Source organism: Crinia signifera, chromosome 11 (assembly GCF_055691185.1).
Source record: "Crinia signifera chromosome 11, ASM5569118v1, whole genome shotgun sequence".
Taxonomy (NCBI): Eukaryota; Metazoa; Chordata; class Amphibia; order Anura; family Myobatrachidae; genus Crinia; species Crinia signifera.
In genome coordinates, this window is record NC_139227.1 from 87,155,663 (window position 1) to 87,177,978 (window position 22,316).

At 47.6% G+C, this 22,316-nt stretch overlaps 1 protein-coding gene across 1 annotated transcript in view; it reads right to left on the reverse strand.

The window, feature by feature from the left end:
- Positions 1–22,316, reverse strand: part of CD81 (CD81 molecule) — a 35,715-nt gene that overhangs the window by 7,771 nt on the left and 5,628 nt on the right. The window contains exons 2-3 of the mRNA XM_083165573.1: positions 3,216–3,330; positions 1,687–1,784 (exon numbers count right to left, since the gene is read on the reverse strand). Coding sequence (XP_083021699.1) covers positions 1,687–1,784; positions 3,216–3,330 — 213 coding nt within the window. The remainder of the gene's footprint in view (positions 1–1,686; positions 1,785–3,215; positions 3,331–22,316) is intronic.

Sequence of the window (22,316 nt, forward strand, 5' to 3'; positions counted from 1 at the left end):
CTGTAAAGGTATAGCATGATACAGGAAAGGCCTGTTACATAATGATACTGAAACATTCTAAATTCCTTGTCCACTCTAATACCAATCTGAATGAGGTCTCCTAATGACATTATACTTGCACAATATTTATCAAAGTAAGAGGTCGATTCCGAACTGTTATCACAGGTGTGAATTTGTCCCCGATGGGGGGGGGGGTCAGCGCATGTGCGATTATGCACGCCCCCTGCAGCGAGCGCTTTGGCCAAATTTTTCGTTCCCCGGATGCTTGCTGCTTGAGTGACAGACAGCGGGCATTCCGACTGGCCCGCCAAGCGTTTCATGGACGTGCCCACAAAAAGAAGGTGAGCGCGCCCATAGAAACGCTGGGCGGGCCCCAGCAAATGCAGACGAGCCACTGCCTGCACGGGGTGAATGGATGATGTCACATGACCTCACCACCCACCCCCAATTCGGCCATCTCCGTGCAGCATAAAAGTAAGTCCAGGCTTACTTTTTATCTGCGGGGAGAGGAAAAATGATTAGATGGTGAGTAACTGCAGCCGCGTGCGAGCGAATGTGTAAGCGCACACAGGTAATGCGGAGATTCAGGCAGGGCGGTATTTACCCGCTTGCTAGGCAACAAATATACACAGCCTAGCGAGCAGGTCTGAATTACCCCATAAGTTGCGAGAGTCAGTGACAGGAAACGATCCCTTGTGTCTCGATGCAATAGATGTTGTTGTGCACCCTGACACCCTTGTGCACAACACCCTTGTGGAGTAGGAATGTGTGAACGACAGTCTGTAGTGCAAGGATCACGCCAAACATGAAATCTCTTTGCCCTCCATCACTTTGGATGGTGTTGCTGAGAGCCTTGTACTGCTCCACAAAGCTAGTCACAGCCATGCACACACTCACAGGCCGGTATCCTAATAGCAATTGTAATTTACCAATGGTAATAGGTTCACCAGGAACATCCGATTACCCCCGACACATAGGGGGTTATTCTGGTTCACTCCTTCTGGCAAATTCCTTCTCAAATGGACAAAACCATGTGCACCGCAGGTGGGGCAGATGTAACTTGTGCAGAGAGAGTTCGATTTGGATGGGGTTTTACATCAAAGTGAGTTCTATATTGCAGTGTACAAATAAAGCAGTCAGTATTTACCCTGCACAGAAACAAAATAACTCACCCAAATCTAATTCTCTCTGCACAAGTTACATCTGCCCCCCTGCACTGCACATGGTTTTGCTAATCTAAGAAGGAATTTGCCAGAAGGAGTGAACCAGAATAACCCCCATAGTACTTATCGGAGATTATGCTTCAGGTGATTCATGCATCCGAAGCATAATCCACAATAAGCAACAGCCAGAGCCCTTATAACACATGGGACCGGGAGCTTAACCCGGAACCCATGTGTTATTGCACGATAATGGAACGCTCTTCTCCTGTATAAAAATAAATAAATAAAGGGGAGGGGGGCTAGAGTTGGATAACCCGATAATGACCATTGGTGGTAAAGTGAATGGGCTAGTTGGCAACAAGAACTAATACAGACGCTGCAATGCCAATACAGGCATTAAGCAAGTATATTCTTCTCCCCAGCAACACTGCCAGAACACACCTGATGCAGAGCAGATTGACTGCTGTATATAGTTCTTCTGGTGGCCCCCTGCTGCTATTAGGAAATGCTCGGTGTTACTTACCGTTCCCAGGAGACACTGGGATTCCTGTATGGCTCCGTAACATCCCAAGAATCCCACAAACATCATGACAGCACCAACAGCAATGATTATATAGATGCCTGGAACAAAATGACAACAGATGGTTATGGTTATTAGCATGGCAAACATCCATGAGCATGCACTGGCTTCACTGTGACTGGCAGTAACTTCCCATTGGAAGTCCTACCTGCCAGTCACCCGCAGTAAAGGCTCCACCCCCTTATTCTACCAGTGACCAGAGCATCTGCTAATGCCCTCATTCCCATATACAAGACCTCCCCCGCACTGCCACTTATGGAATTCCCTATAATGACTCTCCCACAGATTCAGATCTTTAAAGATCCCTCAAAACCCAATCTCAATATTAAAGCTGACCCTTCGCTACCCACGTCCCTAAACAATCACACCTGTTCCAGTCTACAAACTCACTTCATTATTTCAGCTGTGCCCAGGGACGGATTTAAGTGACAGACCACCCATAGGCACAAAATCGTGCCCCCCCCCCCCCCCCCACCTCATGTATAACGGTCCCAGGTCTGGAAGAGGCGCCCTGTCCTCTCCTCCTCCCCAGTGCTGGAGTGGAGACGTCACTGCTGCTGGGATATGGAGCAGCAGCCCCCCTCCCGCGATTTGCGAAGCCCCCCCCCACGACCCCTCTCTCCCTGCAGCGGCAAGTATGTATGCACTTGCAGAAGCCGGATCCCTTTCGCATCCCTGTCGTCCTTGATGTGGTGCTGGGTACACAACATCTACTGCACCGGTTCTCAAAGTCGGTCCTCAGGACCTCACACAGTGCATGTTTGCAGCTCTCCTCGCAGAACCAAGGGGAATAATTAGCTCCACCTGGATCTTTTTAAAATGTGTCAGTCATTAATGAGTGCACCTGTCCGGTGACCTGGAAAACCTGAACTGTGTGGACCGAGTTTGACAACCACTGCTTTGAATGATATATTTTTTTATTATACAGTAGTTGTCCATGATTCTGCTTACACGGGAGAGTTTCCTTTCTGTAATGTGTGGTAAGGATTCACTCAGGAAAGTATATGTAAGAAAACCACATAATGTGTATTCTCTAAAAGCCGCAGTTTCTTGTGCCGTAAACTTAACCACCACCACTATTTACTCACATAGCATAAGCTGGCACACAAGCAATACAAAGTGATAGAAAACTGAGTACAAGGTCATTCTAAAGATCGGTTTTGAAGACTAACCCTTATTTTATAGGCAATAAGGTAACTATGGTGGCACCCGGTCAATGCAATGGTTAAAAGAAGGAACTACTGTAAAGTCAGGCACAAATTAGATCAGTGGTTCTCAAGCTCGGTCGTCAGGACCTTAAACAGTTCATGTTTTCCAGGTCACCCGACAGGTGCACTCATTACTTAGGAGTGCCATAAAATAAATTCTGATACTCAATGGGGCAGTGAGTCATAAGTTTGGGAACGGCTGGTTTAGTGTGTAACCAGCTTACAGTGTGCATGGTGGACAAAGCCATTGTAGTCATCACTCACCAATATAAAAGGTCGCTGGTACCTGCTTGTCCCCAATCTGCTGGATCAGAAGGTTGGATGTCTTAGGTTCATGTCGAAGCCACAGGGCAACTCCGAGAATAACGCCTCCTGCCAGCTAATGAGAGAACGTGAAACGGATTAGAAGAGTGTCGGAGAAAACACAGAGAGATAAGTAGATGGGATGACGGTGAGATCATTGTACCTATATAAAGCTTTGCACAACACCGCGGGCGCTGTTAATAACATCTAACACGTTCAGCTACCTGACAACAGTTATGTGCTCTGCAATGCCAGAAACGCTTTCAGCAGATTAAAACAGCTCAATGGTTGTAGTTACTTGTATCCTATTATAGGAAAGGAAAGTTGTGCTGAGTAAAATACTTCACCCAAGTCCGATAGGTACAGGATGCAAATGCATTTAATCCCAAATCTAAATTCCACCCCAAAAAAGCTTTTATTCTGCCGGCTGTGTGGGTGTGGTTCCAACAGTGGGGATCCTGATAGTCAGTATCCTGACGTCGGGATCCCGACTGCCAGTGCTTCGACAGGGGGGCAAGCGCAAAGAAGCCCTTTGCGGGCTCGCTGCGCTCGCCATGCTGCAGGCCCGGGGTGTTCATATTCTCCCTCTATGGGGATCGTGGACCCCCACAAGGGAGAATAGACACTGTGTGTCGGGATCCCCCCTGTTGGAGCACCGGCAGTCGGGATCCCGACGTCGGAATACGGACTGTCTGGATCCCCACTGTCGGACCGTCATCCGGCTGTGTCTTCCTCCGTAGGTGCCAGGCATTCACCAACAGTAAGGTCGGTAGGCTGCCCGCTTTCCTTCTGTGCCTTGCTGTTATCCTGGAGGGATCACTAGACATAGCACATTAAGTGGGGGTGCATGTGCTGAAACCTACAAACTGACACCTAAAAAAATAAAAACATGGAAACCTTTTTACATGTCAATCATGTCAGGTCCAGATGCACTAAAAGTGATAAAATGGAGAGTGATAAACCACCAGCCAATCAGCTCCTACCTGACATGTCACAGGCTGTGTTTGAAAAATGTCAGGCAGGAGCTGATTGGCTTGTGGTTTATCACTCTCCATTTTATCACTTTTGAAGCTTAGAGAATCTGGCCCTCAGTCTTTCACTTGTGTTAAACCTTTTGTGATGTCACTCTTGTGCAAATCAACTTGTTTACCGTCGACCTTCTATACCACACCAGATAAAATTAGATTGTATGCTCTTCAGAACAGAGTGATCGTCTTTAAATTGTGTAAAATACTGGGCATTATTCTAATTTGCACGGGAGACCAATGTTTCCCTAATGCACATGCGCATACGCTGGGTGTAAGCGGGCATGGCAAACTGCTAGTTCCCCCTCCCACCCACCAGTGCTGTCGTGGGGCGCCAGCGAGGAGATGCGCTCATGGGAACACTCAGAGTTTCATGGGTCTTCCCATGAAAAACGGTGGGCGTTCCCATGAAAAACGGTGGGCGTTCCCATGGAAATGAGGCAGTGACGCGGCTGTCAGGGGCCGGCAGCTGTTATCACCGGATGTCAGTTGCCCGCCCTGTTCCCGTACAGGGAACACGAAAGCTAAGGCACCTGAGAATGTCTTAGTTTTGCGTGCATGTTCCAAATCACTTGAAGGCCATTGAATGATTTGGCCCCAGCACCCAAAGCAGAGAATGAATGTTTATGCAAAGCATCGATTCGCAGCCGTGCAGGGAACTCAGCGAGGGGGGGGGGGTGGGCGGCTGTACGAGCGGCGGGCGGTGTTAAAACTACACACAGCGCTGTCTATTGAGCGAAGGATCTCCGCTTACAGTGACATCACAATGCATTGACACCCTCATGCGTAGGGAGGCCAATCCCGGGGCATTTTTTCAATCCCGGGATTCGGGATTGAAAAATGCTCAATCCCGGGATTGGCCTCCCTAATAAAAAAAAAAAAATATAATATAAATGCCCTCTTATTCGCCCCGCCTGCCCGCCCGCCACTCTTCCCCATCCCCCTGCCCTGCACTGTCACTTACAGAGGTATGGTGACAGGCAGCAGCAGGAGCGATGTCCGTCCGTCCATCCATCCATGCAGCGGCCGGGCGGGCGGCTGAGCGACTGTGCTGAAGTGCACTGACAGGCATGGCGGCGGATGTGCTTCGCAGCGTGGCGTGATGTCAGGGGTCACGCTGCGCAGCCTGGGCGCCGTCATGACACTGACAGCGGAGCGGACCAATCAGCCACCGGGGGGTACGCAGCAGACAGCCGGGCAGCATCTGAGCCATTCTAAAGTGCTCAGCGCTGCCCGGCTTTGGAAAAAAAGTACATTTAGCACTGGGATACTAATCCCGAAATTCAAATCCCGCCGATTTTAGGCCTAAATCCCGGGATTGGCCTCCCTACTCATGCGCCTTCTAATATGCTTTCTGCCTTATAGAAGGGGGTATTACGCATCATTTATATAATGCTGAAAACTGCCGCAGCGCTGTACAGAATAAGGGAAGAAAATAAATATAATATACACCAGGGGTGGCCAAACCAGTCCTCGAGATCTACCAACGGTCCACGTTTTCCAGATCACCTAGTCTGGTGCACAGCTGTAGTCACTACTAATGCTGTGTACACACGGGGGCGATAGGGGCTGAAATCGCTGGAAATATGGTCGCAGGCGACCATATTGCCAGTGATGGAAGTGTGCCCCGGCGATAAATCGTCGGGTGCGCGCTCCCATTTTCAGCCCCGTTCTAAATCGCTGGTCGCAGGAGCCAGCTGATTACCTCTGCGGCACCGCCGGCAGAGGTTCCCTTTCATCAGCTACCATCTCTGGAAACTGAGAAACTGAGCAATATATCTCCCCCATGTGTACGGGGCTTTACTGTCACATTTTCAAACATGCTGCATTCATTCCTACTATAGATCCACAGGTTGCCTGAAAAACATGAACTGTTGGTAGATCTGGAGGACAGGTTTGGCCACCCCTGATATACACAGTGCTGTACATTTGTCATTTTTTTTATTAGATCAGTATCTTGGGAAAAGTCTTCCGATGGGAGGTGTCAGTAAAGTAGGGGCTGTTCGGGGAGTTTATAATGTGACAGCAACCACTTAATGCACAAGGTCAGCCGGGGCAGAGCTGGGGTTCTCTGACTCAGATCCCTTTCCTTGGGAAGGAAGCTTCTGTTTGGATTTGTTGTGAGGGTCCTGTCTTGCAGGAGAGGGAGAAGGGGTCATAGGGTTAGACAGGAGGTGCTGCCGCTCATAGCAGGAAGCAGGAGAGCTGTGAACTGTAAATCTCCGGGACAACTACTACCCAAATATAGAACATACATAAATATATATCTTCCATACAATGCTATTTTGGCCCAAAATGTTAAACTGATCATCATCAAATAATCAAGACAGGTTTCTGATGTATAACTACAAGAATACACAAACACAATGACCACTATGAACGGGATGCAGTTGAAATCCCGGTGGTCGAAATCCCGATGCCGGAATCCCGGCATTTTGTCCCTCTGTGGGTGTCCACGACACCCATAGAGGGAGAATAAATTAGTGTGGCGAACGCTGCTAGTCCGCAAGGGGGGGGATAATCAACGCCCCCCCACTTGTCAGGATTTCGGCGGTCGGAATTCCGGCGAATTCTGACCGCCGAGATTTCAAACCAATCCCCTACTAACAATGCTACATATTAAGGGGCTGATTCAGACAAGCTCGCTAAGCAGTGTTCTTTTGCTGCTTAGCGAGCGGGTAAACGTCATGACGTCAGCTGCCCACCCTGTGCAGACTAAGCCTTGCCTGCACTCTCATGGGGATGTCCAGCTTTTTGGGGGGGGGGGGGGCACACCCACTGCTTTTGTGGGCACGCCCAGGAAACGCTATGTGTCCCCATGCGACAGCCCCTTGCCTACCCGGTACCCACTCTGCTGTGTGCGAACGACACAGCGACTGTGATGCGCAGACCCGCAACATCGGTCCCCGGACCAAATTTGTAGATCTCCGAGCCAACCTGAATCACCCCCTAAATGGTGATGTGTTCTTGTATCCCTGTGCATTCTTTGGGTGTATAGAGACTTGCAATCAAATATGTGAAGCGTTATGAATGTAATCCGGCCTCTTACTTCCAGGGAACTGTAATAATGCATCACCCTTCTATAGAATGGTAACGTGTGTAATCAGGATCACCACACTCGCGGTGACAAGTAAAAAGAAAAATGAGCGCTTGTCTATGTGTGTATGAGGTTTAGAATATAAATTCCAACATGTAGCATTCCATTAAAAATTTATGAAAAGAAATATTAAAAGCATATCACCTTGAATGAAATGTTAACAGCTCCTTCATGGAGTATTTGGTTGGGTTAGGTGATTTGTCGAGGCCGGGATGTTATTGGGGTTAGTAGTCACTGACAGTGTCCCAGCTTGGAGGCACAGTCCTAACTGTCACCTTCCTTCGCAGTTTTACTTGTCAGCGCGTCTAGCTCGATACCGGAAGTTCGGGTTAGCACTTCCGGTCAGCGGCTTCAGCGTGTTGACGGCTTCTGGCGGTGTTCTCTATTCCGTCCCCTGTTCATCCAACGCGTTTCGAAACTCAGAGCTTCTTTGTCAAGCTCAAGCTTGACAAAGAAGCTCTGAGCTTCGAAACGAATGCTATTTTTATATGCTTACTGCACATGAATATATATTTAATTGTTAATAATTTTTTTTTTTTTTTACACACATTGGCCAGCAGGGGGCCGGGAGCCGCTCATTGGATGTTCATATATTCACTGCTCCCGATCATTACATATGCACGATCGGGTGCAGTGAATACCCGGTTCCCTGCTGGCTCTCCCGTGGGCAGCTTGTGCTGCCTGGGTCCAGGGAAGCCCACCTCCCCACCACATACATTCTGGGGCAGGCAGGGAGACTTTCATCTCCCTGCCTGCCGCCGTCCCCCAGTTCCCTGCGGCGTCCACCGCAGGGGTTAAGATTTTCCGCCAGGGGCAGCGAGCCCCTGCGGCATTGAATACGGTGACAGGGAGGGCTTGCAGTGAATGCTGCAGCCCTCCGGAACATGGTGACAGTTCAGCCAATCCTAAACAGGATTCGCTGCATATGCCGAAATTTGTCATTGAATACTGCGAATAGACAAGCGCTCATTTCTCTTTTTACTTGAATTACCCATACCTATTGAGCTGCTCACTAAGCACAGTACATACTCTTTTTTTCTTAACAATACTTCTCAGCGCCAGCCAGAACGCTTGAGTATGTGTGAAAAAAAAAAGAACAGGAAATAACTTGAGAAAACAGGAAGAGTCCGAGACGGAGATGGGGAGAGAACATGCTCACATTTGTAGTAACTGCTAATGATTTCTAGATCAGCTCTGTGCCTGCCTCCTACATAACATCCATCCAACAGATGTATGACAGCGGTGCCAAGGAGTGGCATCGCACATATCTGTGAGGCATAGTAACAAGTGCCCTGGCTATCTGCCTCTATACCCGGCAGTTAGCAGAGTGCCAAAGGAAACCCCAGTAAGTTACTATAAACTGGCGGATAACCACAAGTTGAGGCTGGAAGCCGGTCAGGGACATGCTGATTTGGAAGCAGTACAATACCCCTCCATCTGACTCCTAACCAAGAGGCAACAGATGCAGGGAGGGCTCCAGGCTTTGATGCCATTAACCCGACACCTAAATCAAGTGCCCATTGCACATGAAACAGACAGGCGTCTCCAGAACAAACACAAAACAAGAGACAGTTTGGTTAATATGAACTGGCTGCCAGTAATGACTGGAACGTCTTTTATGTATCCACCTTCCCCGGTCTCGCCCCATTCCAGCCAGATTACAGCACGGCTGCTGTCAGAATTCCAGTCGCCAATGGCACACTATCCCTACTGCCAGCTACAGTTGTTCTACCACTTATTGCAGTATCATATGGTGCGGTTTGGGAAGGGCCATCTTTACTGGTTTTGTTCATTGGCTCGACAGTGTTTAGGTGAATCTGAGTTTTTCAGGTGTTTGGGGTGTCGAATTTTATCTTGTAGCCTGTGGACATCCATTCAGTGTAATGCTTAACTAGCAATTCAGGGAAGGGTTTTTTTTTTACCGTTCCAAATCACAGTCCATGTGGATGGTAATATATTAAAAAAGGATAAATAAAATAGTGTACCGAGCGCAGCGAAACATGCGATGGGACGCCGCACACTTACATGGTGTTCATGTCGACCTACGTCAACACAGACACCAATAATGAAAAAAATAAAAACGTCGACCGTTTGCTAGTGTCAATGTTTTGACCACATCGACCATTTTCAGGTGTCAACCTGTTGACTGACATCCAATAGTGGTCCACCTTTTGACTGCCGACCTAGACACTGTCGACCTAAAGCACCATACACACGGTGAGATATTGGCTAATGGACAATTTTGACTAAGAGATTTTTTCTAACTAATGATAGTCTAGTGGGGCCTACACACAGGGAGATGTTGCAGAGCGATCTGAGCAATGTAGATAGCTCAGCACACAGCACTGCACAGCGATGTATCAGTGCTGAGTGATCTGTAAGGGCCAGCTGTCGCTATGGACCCTACACACGGAGCGATGTAAAGCCATTTTCTAAGCAATCAAAAGGGGAGAGCGTGGGGTACATGGATATATTACATTAGAGTGAGCAGTAGGTAGTGTTCCCGCTAGGCTGTTTTAGCGGGGCGCTGCGCCCTGCCCGATTTTTAAAGGGCAAAATGCACCCTGCCCCTCTGGCAGCGCCCTGCTAAAACAGCCTGCGGTACTTGTGGAGTATCACGGCTCCCATCGCATGCCATATGTAGTGGCATGCGATAGCATGCAATGAGATGCGATTTTTACCGTTTTTAAGCTATTTTTAGCAAAAATCGCATGCAATCGCATGCGTTTTTGCACTGAAATGCATCCAAATGCATAGAAATGTGCAGCAAACATGTTAAATGCCCCCAAATGTCATTTTTTTAGAGTGTACCACCCCCACTATCAACGCCAACCCGAAGCGTGGCGAGCGCAGCGAGCCCGCGAGGGGCGGCGGTACGCGTCCTACGACCTTTTCATACCCCCACTATACACGTCGGCGTGGAGTTGAGAATAGAATAGTGGACGCGTACCGCCGCCGCTCGCCACGCTTCGGGTTGGCGTTGATAGTGGGGGTGGTACACTCTAAAAATGACATTTGGGGGCATTTAACATGTTTGCTGCACATTTCAATGCATTTGGATGCATTTCAGTGCAAAAACGCATGCGATCGCATCGCATGCGATTTGATCGCAGGCGATGCGATTTTTTAGCATGCGATGCACATCGTGGGAGCCGTGATACTCCACAAGTACCCAACCTGCCTCCTACCCCTCTGGTGTGACCGAGGAAACCCGGCGCCGCTGTAGTGATGCCCAGCGCTTCCCCGGCAGTGTAGAGCCTTCAGGGTGGCCGGGCCCGCCCCCTTCAGTGACGCCGGTGGCCGGGCCGGCCCCTTTTGTCACATTGGCCCGGGGCCGCCCAAAACAGTGACGTCGGTGGGCCCAGTCCGCCCACCTTACCCTACCCCCCATGCAGCGGCACCCTGCCCGCCCTAGTTCCTAGAAGGAACACTAAGTAAGGTACATGGATACATTAGATTAGAGTGAGCAGTAGGGTACATGGATACATTAGAGTGAGCAGTAGAGCTGGTGATGACTATTACCCAGTGTGCATGGAGTTCCCGGCAGCATCTTGGTCAGTGAGAAGTGATACACCTGGAACAGTATTGGCAGTATGGGCTTTCCCATGGGCGAAACACGAGACGGCCACCACACGCCCCCGGCTGCACCGCTCCGTGCGAACGGCTCGGCGTGGCACAAGACGTGGTTACACCTGCCCCACCTGCAGTGCACATGGTTTTGGCCATTAGAGAGAGAATTTGCTTTTGCAAGTGAACCAGAATCAGGCCCAATATTTCTAAGCAATCTAGTCAGATTGCTTAGAAATAGGGCTTACATCGCCCCCTGTGTATGCCCCTTTAATCTTAGTTATACTTGAAGTCCAGAATAAGTGAAAATTATGCAAATTGGTGGCTGGAGGTAGAATAGTATAAACGGTTTATGGTCACAGTGTTGGTGAATTCAGTCTGCTGAAGCCACTGCCAATGTGAGAATACAGATGCTAGTACGGTTATGCAGGTTCTTCTAGCAGCAGTCATCTGCATCTCCTTCCTGCCAAGGGCAAGCCTATCACACTCCGCCAACAGCAGAAACTCACTAGCCGGTGTCTGTCCTGTGTCTATAAAAAGCCTGAGAGACAGAAAGAATGTCTTTGACTAGACCCTCACAGCTGCGACTGGAAGGGTGCGGCCTCCAATAGACATCAAAAGTGTACATGGAATGCCAAGTAGGCAGCAAGGGGACAAATGTGCGTCGCACCCTGCTGCAACCACAGCAGCATCTTCTGTCATAGTCATGTCTGCCCAATTTCAGCGTCCTTAGAATCTAAATTACATCTTAAGAAACAAACATCAGTCGCAAAACTTGCACCAATATGGCCACTACTATGTACACAACCACTATTAGCGACACATCTCCCTGCATCAGCTTAGCCACCTCCCTTTCACTTAGAAATACTTCCGAGACTGCTTTTCACATGCACAGAAACGGCAGCTGTGTGCGCACACAGACTCTAGATGCATGCACGGTGCTGCTTAGATCCATGCACAGAAACGGCAGCTGTGTGCGCACACAGACTCTAGATGCATGCACGGTGCTGCTTAGATCCAATTGAATCGGAACAGGGGACCGAATGATTGTGACTGCGCATAGTCTTTTATGTGCATGTGCAGCACACAGAAGTTCCGGCGGGGGGGGGGGGGGGGGGGGGGGGGGGGGGGGGGGGCGGGGGCCCGGCCAATTTGCATATGTAAATGGCCAGCGTTTCATCAAATGATTTCTCCCTCGCACCCAAGGCTGCGAATGGATGATTACACGGCTAGGGTTTGTTGCGGTGGGCGGCCCTTGGTGGACTCGCAAGGCTGCCTTGCGAGTCAACCAGAATTAGGTTTTGTGTGCGCGCATGACATTTCCGCTCTTTGAAACGTGTTAGAAGAACAGGGTAAAGGCAACTGTAACATTTATGTGAGAATAATAATAATATTGTAATTATTTAAATGTCAATAGACAAATGTGTTCCATTCATCCTGTACCATCATACAGCCCCCCCACCCCCCACCCCCCACACACACAGAAAGCCATACACAAACCACCACACATGTTAATTATAGGTGTTAGAATTTAGAAAAAAATAATAACATTAAGTTAGTATATAGGGCTCAACTTCACCCACATTACATGCAAATATTTGCCCATTCGCAATTAAATTCATCTCTGCAGCAGGATCCGCACTACGGTCCTTATTCAGACCTGTGCGCTGGGCTGCTTATTTTTGCAGCCCTGCGATCAGGTCTAGGCTGCTCTGCCAGAGTGAAATCCTGCCCCTTGCAAGCCTGTAAATTGCTTGGTGTGGCTGGTGAAAATATTGCAGCTCTGCGACTAGCTGGAAATCTATCCGCAAGCCACTATCCGCAGTGTGCAGTCTGTCCATTTCCCAGGACTAAAGGCCCCCACACACTATGTGATTTGAGCACGATATCACCCAATTCGGATGGATCGGGCCGTGAAATCGGCCCAAATCGCATGTGTAGACATCCCGTCTGACCTGATGCACGGTCACGTGCGCATCGGATCGGCGTTGAGAGGTCGGACCGGCCGGAGAGGGTAACAGAGAGCCGGAGCAGGGAGCTGCCTGGCGCCTCTGTGTCTTATGTGCAGCCGGTCCGACCTCCCAACTGTGCTCGGCAGACTACTATATTCTCACTCTATGCCCACTTGGATAGTAAAGTATGAACAAAACACCTTTAAAAAAAAAAAAAAAGGTGAAAAATTCATGTCAACCTTATTTATGTCGACTATGTCCATGTCGACTATGTCCATGTCGACCTTAAGCTTGTGTCGACCATCTTTTAATAATGTCGTCCTATGGTATGTCGACCATTCTCAGGTGTGGACCTAGTGACAACCCAGGGACCATATAACGTGTTACAAAGCCTGTCACAGCTTGCAGAGTTCATAGGTTACAGCACAGGTGCTAGGAAATAACTGAATGTTACTGTGCTGTGGGATATTTGTTACTGTGCTGTGGGATATTTGTTTTGTAAACAACCACAGCAACTTTGTGTTGCATTGCTAGAACGTTTCAAAATGAAATCAAATCTTTAGCTGTATTTAGTCTGCAAATCCACAAAAAAAGATTTTTACCCTGAGTAAAGGGGCATACACCTAAGGCAATTTCGGGCCCATTTAGCGATCTGACTAGATCGTTAAGAATTGGAGAACTGATCACTGTGTATGCCCAGCAACTATGGCGATGCACGGTCCCGTTAAAGCATGGTCTTAATTTGTATCCTGTAAAAAAAAGGAAGGGAATCAATACTCTGGGTCCAGGAGATTGGCGGTAGGAGAGGAACCAATGTCTACGCCACCAGAACTCTGCCTTGCTGCCGCGTAGTTCATATCGCAAGCCAAAAAAGTAGGTGCAGGCAGTAGTTTTTGTACTAGATTGCTTCGCATTTAGAGGGTTATTCTGGTTGATTCGCAAGGCTGCGAATTCACAGCCTTGCGAGTCCACCAAACCCCTCCCGGCGAACGACCCCCCCCCCAAAAGTGCGGCTTTGTTTTGCATAAACATCCATTCTCATGGCTCGGGTAACCACCCACATGTTTAGCGTGCACGCACATATAAGTGACTTTTTAGTTACTTACATTTGCGTGCACGCTAGCGTGGATATGGGCGGGCAGCTGACATCCGGTGATGTCAGCTACCCGCCCCCACACCCGCGTCACTGCCTCATTACCATGAGAATGCCCAGCGTTCTCATGGGAACGCACATGGAACGCTGGGCGTTCCCATATGGTAATGGGGCAGCCCGGCGCCCCCTGCGCCGCCATGGGTGCGTGCACCCAGCGAACCTAAAAGGTTGCTGTGGGTGCACGCACCATACGCCTGCACATGCGCAGATGCGCAACATCGGTACTGCGTGCGATGAGATCTGAATGAGGCCCTATATGCGATGCGATCTAGTACAAAACACACCTACCAAAATAGCACTGTGTAACAAGGGCCAGTGCAAGTGGTAAGTAACATCCCGCAGACAGATTAAAGCATTACAACTCGTTAATAGTGTCAGCATGTGAAAGCTGCTTATACCATGGAATCTGGCAGACAAGGAGTCCACTGAGCAAGCAGTTTCCTCCTCTCCAGCCCTAGGAGTAAATGCAAGACTTCAAAACAAACAAATTCTATCTATCTATCACAGAGGCTCTGCACACACTAAATAATACAAAAAAATAAACAGTGGAGATTTAGTTCATGCATTGATCAATACTTGAACTAAGGGGGGTTATTCTGGCTGACTCGAAAGGCTGCTAATTTCGCAGCCTTGCGAGTGCCCCCCGAACCCCCGCAGGCATGCAAATGGATGATTTGCATAATCATCCATTCGCAGCCTTGGGTGCGGGGGAGAAATCATTTGATGTTCGGTGACCATCGAATGATTTCTTCAGCGCTCGCAGATCTGAGACACCTCTATGGTGTCTCAGACCTGCGAGCGCCCTGTGGGGAAAGCAAGCTGGCAGCTGAAGTCTGCTGATGTCAGTTGAACGCCCCAAAACCGCGTCCCCCCGAAACCGCGTCATCTGGGAATTCCCATGGGAACACCCAGCGTTCTTATGGGAACTCCCATGAAACGCTGGGCGTTCCCATAGGCAGATTCCCTGGCCCGCTGGCCCACACCCAGACTTGCTCTCGCACACAGCGGCTGAACATGCGCATAAAAACCGATGTACATGCACAGTCGCAAACAATCGGTCCCCAGTGCGAACGCGCAGGGGACCGATTGAATTAGAATAACCCCCTAAATCTCCACTGTTTATTACTGTAAGTTAATTTAGTGAGTGCAGAGCCCAAGTGATTTCTATTTAAAAAATATGGTGACAAACCATAGGGCACAGGGCCATAGGGTATCCCTGAAAAACCCAAATTCCTTTTTGTGCTTGTCTTACATAAACATCAGTATCGCGGGGACCCACGCTGGGCTCCATCTCTTTTCTGAGATGGAGCCCAATGTGGAGCGCTACCAAAAGCAGTCCACAGTAAGTGGCCAATGGAGAAGTAGCGGTCACTACCCAGTAGGTGCTGTAGTAGTGTGACCTCATACACACGTGGTTCCCGGTAAGGCAGCCTGGTGGGGGCAGCGACTAAACCTCTCCTGGAGCAGTAGCAAGAATCAACAGGCTACTGATGTAAAGGGAGTGGTGAAGTAAGCCCATTCTGTTCTCTCAGGAACAGCGACCAATCCACTCAAAGGGGGTGTGGGTACCCTGGTGTCACCACATGGCAACACCTGCTCAGTGACAGGAGCAGCACTATAACAAAGTGCAGCACCTGGCTCCTGTGTAGGAGCATTCACTCCTTGCGGGCAGGCCACACCTCCTGGACCCCGGGGGCTTGGCAAGCAAGGCCACGCCTTTTTTCTAAGGAGCGCATCTAATTGCTGCACCAGGTGTCATAATGACACCCATGAAATAATCTGCACTGGCTTTTGGAGTAAGCCCATCTAGTCACAATGATAGTGCAGCTTTAAATGTATTAACCTACAGTGTTTCCCTGATAATAAGACCTACCCCGAAAATAAGCCCTAGCTAAATCCCCATTTTCCAGAGTCCCTGCGCTAAACTATAATGCTTCCAGCTCCGCCCCCGCCCGCATGAAATAGATGCTGCTGCAGTAGCAGCCCTGGTACCGCTGAAGCCTCTGCTGGCATCAGTGGTCCGAGGGATGCATTGCGCACCATCCAAGACTGAGCGGCACCTGTACGGTACACAGGCTGGAGCAGAGGGACTGAGCGGTGGAAAGGCTGAAAAACGCAGAAGGAAAACAAAAGGAAAGCGGCAGTTGTGCTGAAAGTATAAGGCGAGGGGCAGGACTGAGGGGCATGATGTTGATTAAAGCAGGTCTGAGGGGCATGAGGTTGATAAAAGCAGGACTGAGGGGTAATGTTAATTAAAATAATCCCTACCCCAAAAATAAGGGCTCATTGTAGCTACAGTTTATGTGAAGATGGCAACAGAATTGCTAGAACAAAAGACATATACATTCACTTGTGGAATTGAAAAAAAAAAGAAAACGGTTTTCAGTAAAAAAAAAAAGCCAAATGAAGGGACAAAGGCTGGTGAGGCATGCTCCATACAGCTGCATGGCATGGATTGGAATGAAAAACGACAGGCTGTACCACCCTCCAGTAATGTTGAGAGGTTGCGTATAGCAAAAGCAGCTGTCCAGTGCTGCACATAGGGAAAAGATGAACCATAAGGCTCCTTTATCACAGTTGTCAAATTGATGTTATGTTATAGCTGCACTACCATCTAGCAAATAAATGGTGTTAACCATCTCTACAGCTAAGCCTAGAGGCTTCTTTAAGTTCCTCCTAAAATTGCAATTCTCCAAATGACTGGATCCCCCTTGGAAATCCTCAATTTGCTGAATCTGACCCATCACAATATCCAAATTCATAATGCCAATATGAATAATGTGTACAAGTGGCCTGGTCAACATGTGGCTCTCCAGCTGTTGTGAAACTACAAATTCCAGCATTCCCGGTCAACATTTTTGCATTTTGTCCAAACTCAAGCAAGGCATGCTGGGATATGTAGTTTCACAACAGCTGGAGAGTCACAGGTTGGCCACTACATCATTAAGGTCAACATTTGACAGAATATTAACATACTAAGGGCGGTATTTAATCCTGGCCCCTATTTCCGCCAGGGCTGTCGTCTGTGCAATGCTGCTGTTACCGACAGCATTGAAGGCAGATCCCAAGAAAACAGATCCGACTTTCAAACAAGTCAGATCTGTTTTGTCGGAAATGGCCACGGATTGTCGAATTAATGGGCGGTTGACAATCTGCGGTCGTTTTTCGCCGATCCGCCCTGTTTCCGACACCCGGAACATTGAATTTTGGCTGTCGAGTTACAGTCGACCTGAGCAAAAACGGCCCGGAATTCCGACTGTTGGTATGTCTCAACAGTCGGAATCCAGGATTGGATACCCCCCTACATGTCAACATTTGGGTAAGGATGAATGTTACCAATAGAGCTAGGCTTAATGGTATGGTTAGCATTGTCGGCATGATTAATGTTGACATGACTACCAACATTCTCATGACAACCTAATGAATGTCGACATTTTAACCGGCGACATAATATACTACAACTGTTCTATGGATGTAGATTGAGAAGCTATACACATGCAGGGCCTTATTCTAGTTCACTCATTCTGACTAAATCCTTCTTAGATGGACAAAACCATGAGCACTGCAGGGGGGCAGATGTAACATGTGCAGAGAGAATTAGATTTGGGTGTTATTTTGTTTCTGTGCAGGGTAAATACTGGCTGCTTTATTTTTACACTGCAATATAGATCTCACTTTGATGTAAAACCCCACCCAAATCTAATTATCTCTGCACAAGTAACATCTACCCCACCTGCAGTGCACATGGTTTTGTCCATCTAAGAAGGATGTTGTCAGAAAGAGTGAACTAGAATAAGGCCCACAGTGCCAGGCTATGGCTTATTATCACATTTTCAACAATTGTGATACTTCATCAGAACAGTGTAATAGTGGAAACTGATTACTAAAGTGATTGAATCAATCAGGCCGCAGCTTTGGGGGTATCAAATGCAGGCTGTTCTAGAACTAACCGTTTCTAAAGTTCTAGGAAATCAGATTAATCTCTTTCTTTTAAAACTGGTTTACTGAACTGGTTTCTAAATCGAATTATGATGGCTCACCCTTTACAAGATGCAATTCTGATTTTAGAAATAGGTTAGCCATCTTTCCCACAATCGTCAAATTCATAATAATCTGTGTGTCCTTTATGGAGCTTTTCTGAAGGAATGGACTCCTCCTCCGCTTCAACAAATTGGCGCAATGGGCCTGATTCAGAGGCATATGCTGTCCAGATTTGGCAACAAATAACCAATGTTTACTTTTCCGTACATGTGTGGTGATGATGTTGTGGCTACAGTCGCAGTGTGGTGTTAGCTGCAGCTTGATGGACAGGCTGCAGGTGTTTGGGGGTCGTAAAAAAAGAGGCAAGTCAGCAACACAGACGTCCGATGGGTCTTCGGATGCAGGAAGCTGACCAAAGAAGCCAGAAGTGGGTGACTAGTTACAAATCAAGGGCGGTATTCAATCCTGGCCCCTATCTCCTCATGCGGAAATAGCGGCCGCCATCTAGTCAATGCTGCCGTTGCCGACTGTATTGAAGGCAGATTCCGACAAAACAAATCCGAATTTTAAACAAGGCAGACCTGTTTTGTCGGAAACGGCTGCGGATTGTCAAATTCATGGACGTTTTTCGACAATCCACGGTAATTTTCGCTGATCCGTCCTATTTTCGACAGCCGCAACATTGAATTTTGACTGTCGAATTACAGTCTAAATGAGCAAAAAACGGCTCCTGCGTCATCCATGGCTCTTGCACATAAATTTACAGAACTGATGCTACGGAAAACGCAACAACATCCAACTCTTAATTGGGATCAATGTAACTTCAATTAATCGGAGTTAATATATCGTTACCTATTAAATGCTACAGAACAGCATGAATCTATCCCACTACAGTAATTCTGCTGATGTGGCCTATTTGCTGCATTGAAGAGGAGGGGAGCTTCTCACGTTAAGTGGATAAACTCATTACGAGAACCTGTCTCCAGTGGGGAATTTTATTTGATATATACTGTATTGTTTCCTACACATCAAACAAAGTGGTTCCCTGAGTCACTGGTGTTAAGCCCTGTACACATGGGACAATGTCAGTCTATATCACCAGAGATATGGTTGCCCCGTGTGTAAGGGGCGATGTTTGCTATGACCCTGCTCTCGCGACCAGCCCAGTACTGGTCACTGATTAAACCGGGACACTCAGCAATTTGGTATATCACTCAGCGACCAGATTGCTCCATGTGTACAGAGCTTTAGCTAATAACATAGCATGAGCTCAATTAAAATGACTTGACTCTAGTTCCAGGTTGAATAAAATACTGGGATGTTCTCCGAGCAATACAAACTGCAGAGTGATAGGTGATGCCACCAACCCGGGTACAGCACCAGCCACGAATGGAGGAAGCTAGCATGGAACTGAATAGGCAAAATATGCTTCACCTGAGCATTTACATAGTCTTCAAGAGAAATAAAGTGAGTCACTTTCACTCCTCAGTTAACACCCAACTTGTAGCCAGACCTCTCACCGCTTTAGAATACTTGATCTTTCGTAGGGCCTCTACTAGAGGACTTATTTCGGCATTATACCTATCTCTCTTGCCCCAAACCTCTAGTGTTGGAACATCATTTGAGAGGGCATGGGAATCTGAGGATGAGGAATGGGCAGATATTTACTCTAATGTCTCCTCCAGCTCGATTTGCGTGAGGCTGAAGGAGAATGCATACAAACTCCTTTACAGATAGTACTATGTCCCAACTCAGCTTAATAAAATTAATCCCCTTTGCTGGAGATGCAGGGCCTCAAGTGGCACTTTTTTGCATATTTGGTGGGACTGCCCAACTCTAGTTCCCTTTTGGTATGAATTATTAACTTTAGCTAACTCGATTTTATCTTTGAATGTTCCCTTTATGGCTGGTCTCTTTCTCCTCTCGATGGATGTCCCGGACGCAACACGGGCCCAGAGCAAATTGTTTAACCACATGGTTCTGGCGGCCAGGACCTGTATAGCGAGTCATTGGAAGTCTTCAACGATCCCTCCTCTTAATGAGGTTATCACTAAGATCTGGCACATCCACTCGATGGAGTACATCACTAGCATATTAAAATGCTCTTCCAAGAGGTTTATAAAGATTTGGGAACCCTGGACCAGCTATTTCAACGTACCCCCAGCTTTCGTATAGAAATGGGGGCTTTGACCCTCTAATTTTATTCTTGATATGGTGCTGGATTTGGCTGGGCCGGTCAGATTCCGGGATTCCGCTCCACCCACCTCCTCCCCCCCTCCCCTTTTTTTTCCCTTCCCTCTCTCTCATCTTTTTCTTTTGCCCTTACTTCCAGTCCCCTCTATCTCTCTCGCTATCTCTCTCCTTCCTCAACTCTTTCTATATAATACTAAATTCCTTTCTGAGGGTATCTGCTGCATGGTAAGCCTACCCTATTCTTGTTAGGCTTTAACGTTGTACCCTTCAGACTTCCCCTCGGTAGTCTTTTCTCTGCTTATTCTTACAATTAAAGTTAAAATACAGTGATGCGTTTATATTCGCCTTTTGATCATATCTCAATATGTTTTTGATCCTCTGCGCAGGATATTCATTGTGCTTACAGCTTCAATCTTTATTGCTTCTTGGTACATCACCAATAAAATTTATAAAAAAAAGAGAAATAAAGTGAGAAAATTGTCCATAGAAACCAATAAGCTTCTCTTATGTTATAAACTGCGCTAGATTTGAAGATGTAATACATTTTCCATAAATAGGAGTAAATTTACTTAGACGGGAGTTCTATTGAACATCGGAAGTTGCCCATAGCAACCAATCAGATTCTATCTATTATCTTCTAGAATGTGCTAAATAAGAAGTAAAATCTGATTGGTTGCTATGGGCAACATCCCATCTTGACTAGCACTCCCATCTTATGTATTCCATAGAGTTGGTAGAGATTAGTTCTTGATTACAGAGTAAAGGATCGAGGACTTTTGATGCCTGTTGCAGAACACATCATAAACTGAACACATGTGCAAGGGGGTCATCTACACACACAGGCCTAGATGCTGCAGGCTTAAGGCCCATACACACTGGGTGTTTTTTGCACAGCGCTGAGGGGGGGGGGGGGGGGGGGGGGGGGATTGCTGGGCTGAGAATCGCTCAGTGTGCATGTCACCCTTTTGAGCGATTTTCCCGGGGGTGGACGACTTTGCACAGCAGGACGCAATGGAAAGCCATACACCCCCGTCTCTCATCTGCTAAAACGTTGAAGTATAGAAGTTTCCTTAAGATGGTTGCAGGAAATGCTGTTCATTACTTAAATAAACTCTCTCTCATACACTCATTATACATATACCCCCCTCCATCTCATAAATATACACATCCTGCTCTGCGTTCTAGCTGTTGATGTTACAGATGAGCAAGGCGGAAATGACGCCGAATCGAGTTTTGCAGTAGAACGCACCATTTCCCAGTAGTGCCACGTTCCAGTGATAGCTCTGGACTTATGAATTTGCATCACTGCTCTGCAGTTTATTTGTAAAGATGCAATTTGTGGACATTACAGGGTATGGATAGAGCCACGGAGACCGTGATTTTTTGGTAGGTGCTTTGCCTGGGGAAGAAACACAAAGGTTGAAACCCGGTACTTATGTAATATCTGGGCTCCCGTTTTTCTTATGAGACCGTGTCCGCTCGCCACGCTTCGGGCACGGTGGCTCGCCACACTATATAAAATCAACTCCATGCGTAGTTGGATAGTAGGGGTATGAAAAAATGGGGTGCATTTAACATGGGAGCCCAGATAATACATAAGTACCGAAACCCCTATATACTTTCATGTATGCATTTATTTTGCAACCTTATATCTCCTCAACTACGGGGGGTATCATATTACCCCCCCCCCCCCCTCTAAAACATTGTATCACCTGATAAGAAGACCCGCTAGGCCGAAAACACACATGTTCAGGGAAACCAGTATGTTTACGCAAAACCGCAGCCCCCGTTTTGGCTGTAAACTGGGCTGCTTTTGGTTATTATGCAAATCCCAGCGGCAACTCATCGGAGCTAAGTAAGTAGCACCGAGAGAAACGACCTCTGGTTATAGGATATCGCCTTTTTTATGCTTCGATTTTCACATTAGGGTCTGCAGAGCAACACGACCTATCAACAATAATAATAATATAGCAACATTCTGCAACATGTTCTAGGGTGACATTATTATTATAGATTTATTTATAAGGCACTACAAGTGTTTCGCAGCGCCGTACAAAGGAACAGTACTGGGAGACAAACTTAACATTACAGTAA